Genomic DNA, 15,368 nt, shown 5'->3' on the forward strand with positions numbered 1-15,368 from the left:
GAAGAGCTTAAAATTTGAGGTCGGCCAAAAAAAAAAAAAATAAATAAATAAATCACATGACTTTCAAAAATCTTTTTCATATTGTCCCAAGCCTGCTAGGTACTTAGCAGACAAGGAACCCTGACATGCAAAGCTTAAATGTAGACGTGGACTGGGGTGAGGGCCATCCAGATTTCTAGTTCTATTTTTCCTGCTGATTCACATTTTTACAAACAAAAAAAAAAATTCAATTTTTCAGTGTTCATCATCTGACTCTGTCAGCCTCTGCCTTTAAGGAATGAAGAACACTGTAAAGAAATAGGTATATTACCTTACACTGACACCTCTTGAAATGTATCATTACCTCGTTTAATTTTTGAAGCAGCTCAGCCTCCATGAGAAATGATTTCAGTTTGGGACAGGAGATTTTCTAGAAGTGCTGACACAGTTAAAGGCAGACTAGTAGTTGATTAGAAACCTGGCATCAGGTCAAGTCTGGATGCTTTTCAGGACGATATGCTCTACACACACACAGGCCACGTTTACACGTGGCCGTATGGCACCATTGTTACTGTGCCATCATTCAGTACTTCCTTCTGGAAGTACTAAAGGACAGTGCAGTAACAGCCTATACTGCACCGTGCTGACCACGCAGCTTTTTTTGGCTGCTATGTCACTATACCAACACACTATAACGAGAGAGCACTTTGCTACAGCGACACAGCCGTGGCGTCATGGTTTTTGCCAACAGATGCTACGGAGCTGTGCCCACAAAATTATATTTCAGTTAGGAGGAAGTTATTTAGTTCAACACAGAAACAACTGAGAGAAAGACAATAGCCTGCGATATACATGAAGCAAGACAAGAAGATCTAATGGTCCCTTCTGGCCTTACATTTTTTCACAAATTCAGAGTACAACAGCGATGATTACCTGATGTATGGTTCCATCAATTTCAACAGGGACAATGAAATCCGCGTTGTTAATTGGCTAGAAAAAGAGAGACAGGGAAGTCAGTCCAAGGTTTCAAACAACCACCTTAAATAGCATTAGAGAAGGACATTCCTAAGGCATGAGAGAGAGATCGCAGTAGCTGGAGTTCTTCAGGATCTCTCTTCTGCTGGCGGATCCCACTGTAGATGTATGCACCCCATGCAGCCATGTCTGGAATCTTTTACCCAAGAGCAGCTGTGGGAGGCTGTACTTTTGTCCTGTATGCCTCTGGATCCCAGACCTCACCCCTTAACTTAAAAAGTAGAGCAGTCCCAACACTGCTATTCAGGTTGGGTTTTTTTAACTCAGTACTCACATCCAGTGAGAGGATTCCATGTCACTGAGAAAAGCGGGTGGATCACGAAACCTGCATGGGAAGAGGCACCTCAAACAGCTGCAGTTACTCTAAAGCAGGGCTTGCCAATTTTTTGCCCCTTACATGGAAACTTGTGACCCAGGCCTCTGCTGCAGACTGCAAAGCTCTGCCCACAGCTCAAGCCACCTGTACTTACCCTCACTGCAGGCACCCCATTCTCCTTCAGTAACTACAGGCATAAGTGAGCAGTAGGGAGAGCTGTGGAGGAAGATGCTGCAGAAGGGATGGGCAGCACAATGGAGCTGTGCGCCACCTGACCCTCCCATGCTGCCTCAGCCCAGGCTGGACCTTCTTGGGCTGGATACAAATCTTTCTGCATGTTGGATGCGACTCCTCCTCTAAAGTGCTCTTTTTCAAGCACTGGTCCACACATATTCCATTCTAAGCAAGTGACTAGTACTTAACTTTGAATATGGACCAACCTAAAATCTATAGCCCTTTAAACAACTTTAAAGTGCTATAAAAATGGAGTAGGCTGATGAGACAGTGCTATAGTGCTACAAACCATCGGAAATGACCTGGGATGAAGTGGGAAAACTGAGGCATTTCACAGTGACCCTGTAAACCGGGCAGCAGTTGTCTCTCTTTCTGGTATTGAAGCACTGAAGATTAAAGATCCTTCAAAAAAAGGGGAAGATTTCTGAAACTCTTATATGTCTGTCTGTCCATACCTTCTGAAGAAAGGGTTTCAAACCTGTCTGGCCCCAAGGGTTAGATGAGTGGTGTGGGGCTAGATGTCTGAGCACTGCATGCAACATGAGTCTTGGACCTGCTGGAGCGGGCACTGCACAAGCTGCAGTCTAACTGGGGAGGTCACCGTGTGCAGTGTGGCTGCCACTCCAATGAGACCGTGCCGTGTACAGTGCAAGAATGACAATAAAGAGTCCAGTGACTTGGGAGGGTGGGGGTGGAAATCACAGGTAAGTGGATAAAGTGGTCTGAATGGAACTCTGAAACAAAATTTTGGCAAGTTTCAGCATAACTCCAGCTTTACAGAGATTATATTAAGAGGCGCAGACATCAACACCCGTGACTCACTCACCCTAAACAAAGCAATGGCTGTTTAAAAACTCCATCTTTATAAAGAGATGAAATGCAGGATGTGATAATGATTTCAAAGGAGGGTACAATTCAAGACTTTAAACCACATTCATATCCCATGAAGAGAAAGGATCCCGATCTGGGGGAACAAATAAGAGGCACTCTAAAAACTAGAAATCAGGATGGTGATGGGGACCCTACTCCACAAATATTCAGAGTGAGATATGAAAAAAGTTGCCAACTAGTTTTAAGAAAAGAGAAACCAAAAGAAAAGAAGAGAGCCTGATGACTGAAATATTTCAAGGAAACTGTCCTAATTTGAGACAAAAAGAACGCATTCCCACTTTTTGCAGTTGCATATGCCCCTGCATGTGCTTTGGTGTGGGGCAAAATGCCCCACTTGGGGAAACTACTGTTTCTTCACTCCTCCCAGTTCCCAGCAGACTGGAGGAGCTGGGGCAGAACTAGAGGAGGGGAGATGCTCTGGCTGGCAGCCAGAGCATCTCCCAGGAGGACAAGGCTTTGTAAGAATGCTCCTGCACCACGTACCACACCTTTTTTGCGGCAGTTTTTGTTTTGCTACCAGGGTTTCTAGATTTGCAAATTTGCTACCAGGGACATGTTTTAACATTCCAGGCAGGTGCTTCGTGGCACTGCAAAGTTTGTGGTGCACAAACTGCACATGCCTGCACGTCTGGGTCTGGCCAAAGGGTCTTCTTGCTGGATACATCTCTGGTTAGACTATTAAAAAATGCTTCCATTCAGGTTTTGTAGGAGCTATGCTGCTATGAAGACTCCTGAACAACTGAAGAGCAGTTCCTCTCAAGTGAAGTCAATTAGCTAGACTCTACTAACAGTTTCTGGGTGTTAAGTGCAACACTTAGTCCTGGAAAATGTGTTACAGGTTCAGAAGCAAAGTGGACAGACGATGTATTTCTCAATCAGAAAATGAACCTAAGCAGGTGCTAATAAAAATAGTGCCTAGGTGTTTCTACAAGTTAATTAAATTTGCCGTAATTATGGCGCATTAAAATTTTGTACCTGTGGGCTGAGCAGTTTTACACCTACTCCGGGGGTGGAGTGGTGCCTTAATTAGAGCAGCTCCAAGAGCCACTCTAATTAAAGTGCTGCTGCATCTCCTGTATCAGTGTTCCCGTGCTTAAAAATGGTGGCTTATTGAACAAGCTTTGGTTCAAGCGCCCCCACTACCATTTTTAAGTACAGGATGCTGATACATGAAATGCAGGAGGCTGCTGGAGCACAGCAATTGCCACATGCCAGCAGACTTGATTGACTGAGTCTGCTCCGATGAGCTGGAATTCCAGCACTCTGGAGCAGCCTCCGCACTCGTGTATAGGTGGCCTAAAATAATAGGTACTAAACGCACCGTATGTGCCGCTACTGCACATTAGTATAGATGAACGCTTTTTATGCAACTCTTAACGCGCATCAGACTAATTCTCCTGAGCATTATCACGGTTTTTGCCAGATGTGCTAATGCACAGTAGAATTAGTCTAATGTGCACCAAGTGTCTTGTGTAGACGCACTCCTGGAGTTGTATTCATATGAATTTTCCTAAGTATTCTGCAAATGAAGAACTGAGGAAAGGAACACACCGGGTTTTGATCCCATTGAATCAGAAATGCCTCTGACAGATCTGATGCATTCTTTTCTGAAAGCAAAATATAGGAAATTCTTAGCATCTGTGCCCAAACAAGCCCTTCCATCCAAATACTGGAAATACAGTTGAGCCTTAACACCAATTTGTAAGAGATGGAGGGTTTCCTATACAAGTGGCCTGCTAAACTGTGCTAAACTCTTGCCAGACTAAAAGCCAACAAGTTGATATGGCAGTGATGCACCATCACACAAGGAATACTTTTGTGGAATAAGAGAAAAATCCTGCAACCCTTCCATATTTTACTTAACATGCTGCCATCAGGCCTGCATTGCAATATTTTGGGGTGTGGGCCAGGTTACACTAGAAACTAGACAAGTGGCTCTCAACTCCAACACACAGTTTCATACACATGTAATTTTCAGGTGACTTCAGACTGTAGATCTGAAGTTTCCCTGGATGAGCACACTATGCTTGTTCAGATATGTAATACAATCTGGTGGGGAAAAAACTGAGGATACCAAATTTCCTGATAACTGAAGGGCAATGGGTAATCTGTCCACCAATGAAGAGAAACCTCTTTGAAGGAATCTCTCTTATGCATGTCTAATGCATCTGCTTGGATGATAAACTGACCTTAACCATCTCCTGAAAGGAGTAGAAGAGGAGTATCTTATAGAGCGTCATAAAGACATGTTTGCAGGATGCAATAAGCTGAAGGTAAACATTCACTGAGGTCCTTTTTTTGGGACTGGATTGACTGAAATGAGTTATTTCCGAAAAAAATCTGCACTGAAGCAGTAATGCCCTGGCCAAATAAGAATTCAGACATGCTCCTATATATTCCACAGGCTGAGAGGGGGCAAGATGGATTTGTCCTTGCCCGTCTTAAGCCCCAGGATGACAAAGAACTACATAAGTTTTTGCGTGTCCTTTACAACCTGGCAAGAAGGGTAACCCTGGATTAGCAAATGGTAAAGATGGATATACATGAAGACCCTGGCCTTATGAACAAATTGTTACTAATGAACTATTCAGCATTACTTTTAAACCAAAAAGGAAAAGGCTGCTGAGAGACTGAACAAAACCCCCGACTTGGTAGTGGCTGTCACTGAGCATGAAGTATAGGCAAGTGTCCTGAGAGTGGGATTTGAAAAATAAGCATCCTGTAAATCAAGATTTGAGAAACAATATATACAATTTACAGAGAGTGACAGATTCCAGGGTTTCTGTCCAAAACTTGATAAATTAACCCAGTGCTTCCCAAACTTGTCCTCAGCATGACCCCATTTATACAGCAAGGCCGCTCTCCTGTGTGACCCCATCCGCCGATGTTGTGACCCCATTTGGGGTTGCAACCCAGTTAACCTATGGTGACAAGGCATCAGATGTCCAAAATGGGATGCCACTTCTCCCTCTCTTTTTTTTTTTTTAAATGAGAAAATCATGGGAACAGAACTCTTGGCCACTGAAGTCTGGATACACCACCTCCATTGGACTTCTAATTCTACTGGTGAGTGACTGGAATTATCAGACAGGAACTGGACTGACCAAATCAGCAAAGTAGCCTCCATAATTCACTGGTCAGAAATAACTGCAGCCCCTGCTACTGCAAAATGGAGAAGATCTTAGATGTTGCTGTGGCTGGAACAAGGGGTTTGACAAAATTCACCTGCAGGTTCTAGGCTACTTGCCTTGCCTGGCAAGGTCATATGACCCCAAGTGAAAAATGTTCATTTTATTAAAACATCCTTGAAGATCTTAGTGGTCCTCAGGAGAAGAAATACCATATACCAGCATCTTTTCAAAGTATCAAAGGAACTCTCTCTTTGAGACAGTCAAGATTTTAGGTAAGGACTGAAGAGATCTTCTGGACTGGTACAAGAGATGTGGAAACTCATGGAAAGTGAAGAGTGTAGTAGAGAAGTCCAGTTCTGAAGTAATAGCCATGACTTCAAAAGAAGACCACCAAACTTCAAAGGGTTGGCATTGATATAGTTGGTAAAGATCTTGTTGGACCCGATACAGAGAACTTGGTAGTACCTGGTTGTTCACTAAAGGTGCTGTACTTTAGACACTGGAGTCTACGGCTGTGTGTACATAAAACAAGGGGTGGGTTAAATGCTTTTGCACCGCTGTAATGGTGTTTGCCCGTGTCAGTGGCGTATTGCACAGCAATTCCAGTTGCTGTAGCAGATTCTGCAGTGTAATGCGCTTTAAATGACTTGTGACGCAGCAAACAGACTCCTCCTCTGAGTTTTAGTTTGCTGCCCTACAGCCACGGAGTGAAGCACTGGGCTCCGTGCAGCTCAGGGGCTCTGCAGGAAGCCCTGCAGGCAGCCTGGCAGCAGCCCAGGAAGGCACGCTCCACCCAAGAAACAAACAAATGGTGAGCCTGATTTCTCCCCAACTCCTTGGAGCCTGCCTGCCTCAGCTGCATGGGGGCCTGGTGCTTCCCTCCACAGCGGTGGTGCCCCCTGGGACCACCTGAGCCAGGTGACCCCTTGCGTCTGCTGGCAGCCCACCCCCTCCCTTCCCTCCCCGCTGCCGCAGAGGCAGGTAAATTCAGGTGTGTGCACAACATGGGGGTTTAAAGGGCCTTAAATTGAAGTGCTGTTTTCAAAAACCCACCACTTCAATTTAGGGCCCCCGTTTTGTCTACACGCGCCCTACAGCCGGAGTTTATTCAGGCTCATTAACATCACGTGTAGATGAGTCCACTGAGCATAAAAGAGCTGGGTATAGAACAGGCAAAGCTGCCTTTTCTAATTTAAAACAAATGCTCCAGAGTACAGATAGAACAATACACTTTAGTCAGATTGAAAAAATTGTTGGGAATTCAAATACTTCAGTGCCTGATTTACTTTACTTAGGATGGGAAGAAAAACAAGCTTCTTTTTGCTTTATTTATGTATTATTTGCTTCTGTAGCCACGTGATGGGAATTTACTCTGCTGCCATTTTCTAATGCTCTTCTCTCCCTCTCCTGCCCAAATACTCTGCAATCTTGTTCATCTAGAAGAAATTTAACACAATGACAACTTTGAAGATAAGTGAAGTGGAACAAAGAATCTTTGAAGTACACGTATGTGCAATCTTTCACTTTGCAAAAGGGCATTGGACTATAAATCAACAGAACTGAAATGATTTGAAAAGATACATTTTCAAATTAATTTAGTAACACAATGTCAAGATATACACATCTTACTCTCATTAAAGAACCATAACTTCACAACTCCAGGCCACTCAGAGCACTCAGTTAAATATTCAATACCAATTTGAGACTGATTCTCTGCTATTTTTGTGGATATGGTAATCTTCCTTGAAGACTGTTCTTTCCATTCCCCACCCCCCACCTATTCTGGGTTCTCTCTCCACATAATGTGCCAGATATACAAAAAGCTGCAATTTTTTCTTCAGTCAAACTGAAGGTCTAATGCTGGTATAACACTTAAGAAATTTCTCAAGTATAAATTCAGAAGTGGCTACAGAATAACAGGGATTTGGTACTTGAGTCTGTTACGTCTTTAGATTCAATTATGAAGCGAATAAAACTGCCAGTGTAGAAGGCAAAACATTTCACAGTTTCAGCCTGACTTTGCATCATGGTAATATTTATTACAATATAACCATAAAAGGTCCTTTAAAAAGTCAACCAAGAAAACTGGTTTCCAGATGCTGACCACTAAATGAAATGGGATCTAAATGTTCAAATGCTTTGGCAACAGAATGCTTACTAGGATTAAAACACGGTACTTATATTTCCAATGACATGCATATTAAAACCAAAGAAAGAAGCATTATAATGGTGGTGGTAAGTTGGAACTGCTGCTGGAAGGAGAAGTACTAGCACTGTTTATTTACCAATGTATAAAATGGGATGATTAGGAAAATTTGATATTCACAAAGCAAGAAGAGAGATAAAGTATGAGGCTTGTTTGCTGTCAGGGTTTTTCCTCCCTCCCCAGCATCCTTAGAAGCACTGAATGCTGGCTGTAGTCAAGGTGGAGGATTTTGACTGGAGCGTGCTAATGCTTTTGCTGGGACTAAAACCCAGAGGTTCCTGGCTAGAGGTTCTTGTTCTTCTGCTCACAGCCAGACTGATCATGTCTGGGGTCAGGAAGGAATTTTACCCCATGGTCAGACTAATAGGGACGGTGGGGGCTTTTGCATTCCTCTAGTTGGGGGTACGACCCTGTACCTGGTACCGCTCAAGCCTACTTGAACAACTGTTGAAGCAGCAGGACATTGGTCACCATTATGCTCTTGGCTTTACTTTTTGCAGGTTATGGCACTATGCTTTGCAGCTGTGTGACAGGGTTGATTGTGCAGTATTTTTAGTGACAGGCCAGATGGTATATTTTTATAGTGGTGGTTTGGATGGGGATGATTTGCCTCAGGCAGGGGGGTCAAACTAGATGACCTCTAAAGGTCCCTTCCAGCCCTGCTTTTCTATGATTCTGTAACTGCAGCAGCATTCACATTTCAGATGCCGTCCTACACGTGTTAAACTCTGACCCCTACTGGAACACTTCAACAACTACTAAGGTAGGACTGAGATACAGGTCTTGTCTTATCTTTTTATGTTAGAGAGCTCTTTCATAAATCAGAAGCCCTTTCTTTAGCAAGGTTTTTGACCAACCAAAATTAGGGCAAATCAGGGAAATAATGGTAAAACTGCCAAAAGAGGCGGTATAATCATCATCTTTTGAAAAAACACATCAGACAATGGGTTTACTGGGAATGAGAGAAGTAATTCTGGTACAGACAGACATATAAAATACTTCCAATTGCATCTGATTTTTGAACAGTTTTGTTTGGTCTTCAGCAGCACGGAGATATACAGCTGCCTCCCAGATAAAGCGCTACTGTGAAGCACTTCAGAGTTATATACAGGGTCATTCTCTTTGTAACAGTTTAAGACAAATCTGTAGTGCAACAGCTGTGTGTGTCATCTCTCCACTCAATTTTTACAGCATTTTGAAGTTGTGTGAAGCACAATAAATGTCATCTGACTCTGCAACCTGTCTTGCAACAATGCATGGAATCAAAGATGAATCAAAAAGTACCTTTAAAGCTCGTCAATTAGAAAAGCGAAACATAGCGTCTTAACTGAAGAACTTTTTTTGACAATGAGAGGTCAACATTCAACCAAGGAGCTGATCTAATTACCATTACATTTTTGGTTGGCTTGCAAGTTAACAGCTTGAAGAATACTCTCTCTAAAATGATCACTAACATTCATACAATCAAGTCTCAAAGTCCACTTCAGAATTTATTTTACCTTAAATGAGCTGTGCACTAATGTTTCATCTAAATCAATGACCACACATTTCTTCCCATAGTCCAAAGCTGTCAATTCTGGCAGGAGGTATTTAGCTGGTGGCTAAAGAAAAAAAAAATACATTGAAAATGTAAATATTTCAAGTATTAACCAAAGGTACAAATTCCCAGCACTACTGTAGTAGCTCTGGGCATTAGGATGTCACAAACACACAAGTCAAAGTTGGGCAGCTCTCCGTTTTTTTTGTTTTTTATATCAGTTGAACACAGCTGAAAATTAAAGGCGCATGCAATACACATGCACACACACATGGATTTTTGTATTTGTTTCTTTAATGGTGAGAAACAGTTTGGAGATGAGTTTAAGCAAATACAAATGAACATAGCAAAACAATTTGCTGCTAGACAGTGGTGAAAATGGGACAGTTAATAAAATGACTCACCATCTCCAACAGCTTATTTTCTTAGGCCTCAAAATAAGCAGGAGCTATTTGCAGCCTGTATCTTGCTTTCCATCTCAGGCTCCAATGCAACAATTGGAAGCATAAATTTCTCTCCACAGGTAGGGGTGGCTGTGATGCTTACAGAAATCAACACTTCCATTTGCCATGATGCATGCTGAGATGAAGGAACTGAAAGATGAGTCCCAATTTTAAAGTCAAATGAGACTCTGTAGATTGTCATTTCCAGCAAGGGACTCCCAAAATATCCATGCCTTTGCATGGATTAGATGATCCGAATCAAAAGAATAAGACTGTACCCAACCTCTGTCAAATGCAGTTTTGTTAGAGTCCAGTACCAATCATAAAAGTACAGTGCTTCCTAAACTATACAGGGGAATTCCATAAAACTTCTCCCAGAACAGTTTGTGAATGGTACCCATATCTTGGGGAATATAAAATGCAGCTGGGAGAGATGACTGGGGTAGGGGGGGGGAGACAATTTAGCAGCCCAATCCCCATCTGATACCAGTCGTCATCATTTGTTTCCCCAACTCTGAAAATACTGGAAGAGAAGGAAAGCATTCACCTGGACGCTTACTGGAATTCAGACATTAATATGCTGCCACTCTCCCAAGGGAAACTTTTAATGAAAGAAAGGGGCTAGTTCTGAAAGTGGAGGAATTTTCAGGTCAAGTATATAGAGCAACTCAGTACTGTTAGGAACCAGACACGGCAATGAGTTTAAAAAAATCCACAAGCAAGGCCTAAAAATACAATGATTTTTACCAGAATGAGGCAAAGTCCCAGTACAGGCAGTCCTCAGACTTACAACACAATTGCTTCCTGAAAACCACATCTTAAGTCAAAACGTTGCAACTTGGAACTGATTTTCCCATAGGAAACAATGTTATAAATGGGGGATTGGTTTCTGAACCAAGGCCAGATGATACCCTGTTTTCACCAAAAATAACCTAGAATTTTGTACTCAATCAATTATAGATGTGTAATATAGTTATGTTAATGTGTTTATATTGTAAATAGCAATCATATTGATTTGGAAGAACTTCTTTGAGACAACTTTGTTGGACTTTCGGAAGGGCTCTTGGCTGCAGTCTTCCCAGGAGTCTCAGCTGCAGGTTTTTGTGGAGTCTTGGCTGCTTTCTTAAAGGAAGTGTGCAAGAAAGTTTGGACAGATGTTCTCCAGGGAAACAGGCAATGCAGCAAACTTGTTTGCTGGCATGGTGGTGCATCGGATCAAGTGTTGTAAAGTTGAAACAGGGTGTCAATTTATAAACTTCATAAGTGCAAAATGTTGCAGCTCCAAATGCTGCAAGTTGAGGACTGCCTGTACTTCATCCTTCCTCTAGTGTGTACAGGGCCCATCTACACAGTAAGGTTTTTCAGGTGTGAAACTCCTAATACTTGCATCTTTAGCTCTATTTTGGTATAAATGAATGAAAATACATAAGGTCTTTCTAACATGTATACACACTTTAGTTATCAGGACCAGAAAGGCAAACTGATCAACAGTGTCATTTTTTGCTTTCTTAGAAAGCAAAAAGGTTAACTTACAATATACACTGCTATCAGTGTTCAAAACATCCATCCACTGACATCCAGGGACTCATAATGTTGAGCAGAAGAGCGATGTATGTGTGCATACATAGTTTTGAGACACTTTGTGAAGCACCTTCTTGTTGCCTTTTACGGCAGTAGCCTGAGAAACCTGAGGTCACTATTGTAAACTGTACTAGGGTCAGCTAGCTGTATAAGATTACTGCTGTGTACAGGGTTGCAGCCGGAGAAGAGTAGTCTGTAGTTCATCACTGTTTTATTTCAGCTGTCACAAAATATTTACCATAATTTTTAAAGACAAAACTCTCGGTATAACCCAGCAGTTAGAAATCTGAAAGTACTTCTGCCCGATACTGTATACTCTTCCTGTCTGTGCATGTTAAATATTCAGTGCATCCGATGAATGGAGGAAAGATTCCCAGGTTCACATTAACTGTGTGTGTTGACTCAACAAATGGATAAATGAAATTCTCAAGACAGGTCAAGTGACAGGTCATGTCATGCTAAAATGTGAACTTCAAAATACTTGTTACCTCTGTAATAAACCCCATTTGATAAATGTATGTAAATTTATCCCCAGCCAGTGTTGCTTTCAATCAATTAGCTTCTCAAATACTGTTAAGAATTTGAAATTACCACTATAAAATCCTCAGATACATAATGCTCTTGGGGACGGGGGGCACAAGGGGGAGAGGGAGATGGGAGCATTCAATGTTGGTCCAACTTATCCCACACAAGTCACTGGGAGTTTCCTGAGACACAGGGCACAAACAGACAAATGTTTTGAGCACTTTAAAGAGTTTAACTGAATTACAAATTAGCTTGGGTCATATATAAAAGTGTCACTATACAAAAAACAGGGATAAACTCTAAAGTGCTTCAGAGTTGCCCTTTGGCTGGGAGGCAGTTTTTATTGGCACGCTACAAATTAAAACACTTAAAAAGGTAGAATTTGAAGCATGTTACATGTATGCCTGTCCAAACCCTTATTTATAAAACACTTGCCTTCAAGTCTCATTTGTTCCTTAGCTCAATTTCCCTCAGTGCCCGTCTAAAACTGATCTACAAGAAATAAAATTGTATTGTAGCTGATGAGGTTTGTAGCATGCATACAGCTCTTGACAGAGATTTTGTATGCCAGGCATGATCCAATACCCAAACATAAGGTCCACTTGAGGCTCTTACTGTTCGGGTCAAGATGCACGCCTTTTCTTTATTATCTGCATTACAGCAGTACCTACAGCCCCAACTAAAATAGGTGCCTTTATTAGCAAAACAGTGCACTATGGTTTCATAGTTTCTAGGGTCGGAAGGGACCTGAGCAGATCATTGAGTCCAACCCCCTGCCATGGCAGGAAAGAGTACTGGGGTCAAACGACCCTGGCAAGGTGTTCATCCAGCTTCCTCTTAAAGCCCCCCAGGGTTGGAGCCTGCACCACTTCTCTTGGAAGTTGGTCCCAGATCCTAGCTGCCCTGACCATGAAGTCGTGCCTCCTGATAGCTAGCCTAAATCTACCCTCTGCCAGCCTGTGACTGTTATTCCTGGTCACTCCTGGCAGTGCTTGGGGGAACAGGGACTCCCCCAATGCCTGCTGGTCCCCCCTGACTAGTTTGTAACAGGCCACTAGATCCCCCTCAGCCTTCTCTTGCGGAGGCTGAACAGGTTCAGGTCCCGTCGCCTCTCCTCGTAGGGCCTGCCCTGCTGCCCCCTGATCATGCGATACCAGAAAGATATTTTGGTACCCCTGAAAAAGATTAAATGAAAGTTTGGCACCTGCATATTTTTCTGGATCTGGACCCTACCTCTTACCAAAAAACACTTAACGTAAATGAGTGATTCACAACCAGGGTGCCACGAGACACTTTCAGGGGGATGTTCACAGCAAGGTAACACTACCCTAAGTGCCTCGAATGGAGCCAGATCCGAAAGTAGCTGTGGCAAGAGCAGACACTCCTGCCAGCATAAGGTCCATCTGTTAAACACAGGGAGTTTGTGACTAAGGGACTCCTACCTGCATTAGGTTTACCTGATAAGCATAACGATACACTAAAAAACCTTACTGGGCAAACCTAAGGCAGGCCGGAGCATCTGCTCTTGCTGCACCCCTTCCTGGTCCAGCCCTGCATGCGCCTTCTGGAAACAGACAGGCAGAACAGTTCTACCTGGTGGTGGCGACAACTCGGAGAAACACAGGAAACAGATAAATCTCCAGGCTGCAGTCTCACTACTCGGTGGAGTCAGCCCAAGCACCTATTTCTGGGAGGAACACACAGGGTTGGAGCAGGAAGGGCTGAGGCAGGGGTGGGTGATCTGGCTTCCAGATCTAGTTTTGCATGAAGCTCACAGAGCAGATCCACTTGGTGGCAGTGGCAGCAACAGCATCTGGGTCAAGGACCACAGAAATAACCCCAGGCAATACAGCAGTGGTTCTCAGCTCATGCTGAATTCAGAAAAAAGTTAAATAGGATGCCTCAAAACCAAAAAAGGCTAAGAATCATTGATCTCAACAGACAAGGCAGAGTAAGGAAAACGTTTTCTTTTCTCATTTTACAGCTGGCAAAGACAGGTTCTGTGCCCTGCCAGAGACAGCTTGTGACCAATGACCAGTCCCCCTGGCCACCAAATATTGGGCTCCCTTTTTCACTAATTTGGAGCTCTGTTCTCCAGAGTCAGGCTCCGATGAGGGGTTCAAGCCTGCCTTTACTATGCACTCTCATTGTTCTTATAGTCTAACATACTCCCTCTACACAGTATTTTTCCTTCATCTTCAAGAGCCACAAAAAAAATCACAGCATAAATTTTACCCGCCTTCATTATGAGTCAGTGGAACAGTCACCTGACTTGTAGCTATATTTGATTTAAATCTCATCATGCATTAAAAGCAAAAAGCCTTTAATGACCAAAGCTACACACTAAATTCTGTCAATAATTTGCATGTCTGGGGATTAGAAGAAATAAAGGAAGTACTCTGGTTCTCAATTCATTTGTTCTCCATATTGAATTCTATTTCTGTGTTGTGAGACAGCGCATGAAGACTTTTTATTCCTCCAGCACTAAAGGGCTGGGTTGAAACATGAATGAAAAAGATAAGGCTTCACAATTTCTGCATGAAGTCAATCTCTTGATTGGGAATAAAATGTAAGGATGTGATTTAAGGAACATAAAGGATACTCATATGCAGCCGTAACTCATTTACACAGACACCCAAGTCTTCTAATAGGAGTCATTTTCACATTAAATGTAGCAAAGTTAAAATCAAGGATCAGAAAGGAAAAAAAATAATTTATGCACTATCAAAAGTTAAAATCTATTCATAATAGATTGAATAAAAGAGCAGGAGAAATATTCAGGAAGGTTCATGATTTCTATCCACGTTATCCTTCAATGAAGATAAAAATCGAGATATTAAATATTTTAAGATCTCATGTTCCTTCCCAGTTTAACTAAATTTTCATAAACATTTTAGTAAATAGAGTACATTACACAGCAATTTACTCACTAAACAGCAGAATCTGAACTACTGTGCTATTTCTTCAGAACTGAGTAGAAAAAAAACAATTATGATATCTCAGATACCACCATGCGGAAACTGTGGATCAGAGGTTTTAAGTGACAAGAAACATAAATACTCAAATGAGTCAGTTGTGTTACCAAAGATCCACATTTACTGTAGATACAGGTTACTGCAGGTACTGTAGATTTTTAGACTGCTGAACTAGTCAGCAGTCAGGGCTTTAGTATCCTGTGTGGGTTTCCCGATTGCTGGCTGGCGTAATTGTTTTCTAGAAGCAACTACTGCCCACGTGTTTCAAGTCAGTTGAAGAAATACTGCATTCTCTGTTACAGCAAGCAGGAAATCCTGTTTTCTATTCGAAGTATAAACAACTGGCAAACACCAAATCTTCAAGAATTCACTATATAAAATAAACTCTAAACCCCCAGAAAACATCAAGGTTAAAGGGGTCTTTCACTACACTTCACATCCTGTCTGCTGTACAGTGCAACATGTGTTGCTTTCCTCTTCATGTTCCCTGCACTTTACTTCTTGGTCATGCACAG

At 42.3% G+C, this 15,368-nt stretch overlaps 1 protein-coding gene across 2 annotated transcripts in view; it reads right to left on the minus strand.

Moving 5' to 3' along the window:
- The window catches only part of CTDSPL (CTD small phosphatase like), a 113,881-nt gene that overhangs the window by 13,926 nt on the left and 84,587 nt on the right, over positions 1-15,368 (minus strand). For both annotated transcript variants that reach the window (XM_090047807.1, XM_090047806.1), the window contains 2 exons: positions 9,292-9,393; positions 913-969 (listed from right to left, as the gene is read on the minus strand). In XM_090047807.1, the coding sequence (XP_089903933.1) occupies positions 913-969; positions 9,292-9,393 (159 nt within the window). The remainder of the gene's footprint in view (positions 1-912; positions 970-9,291; positions 9,394-15,368) is intronic.

Source organism: Crocodylus siamensis, chromosome 5 (assembly GCF_052110815.1).
Source record: "Crocodylus siamensis isolate JL-2025a chromosome 5, ASM5211081v1, whole genome shotgun sequence".
NCBI lineage: Eukaryota > Metazoa > Chordata > Crocodylia > Crocodylidae > Crocodylus > Crocodylus siamensis.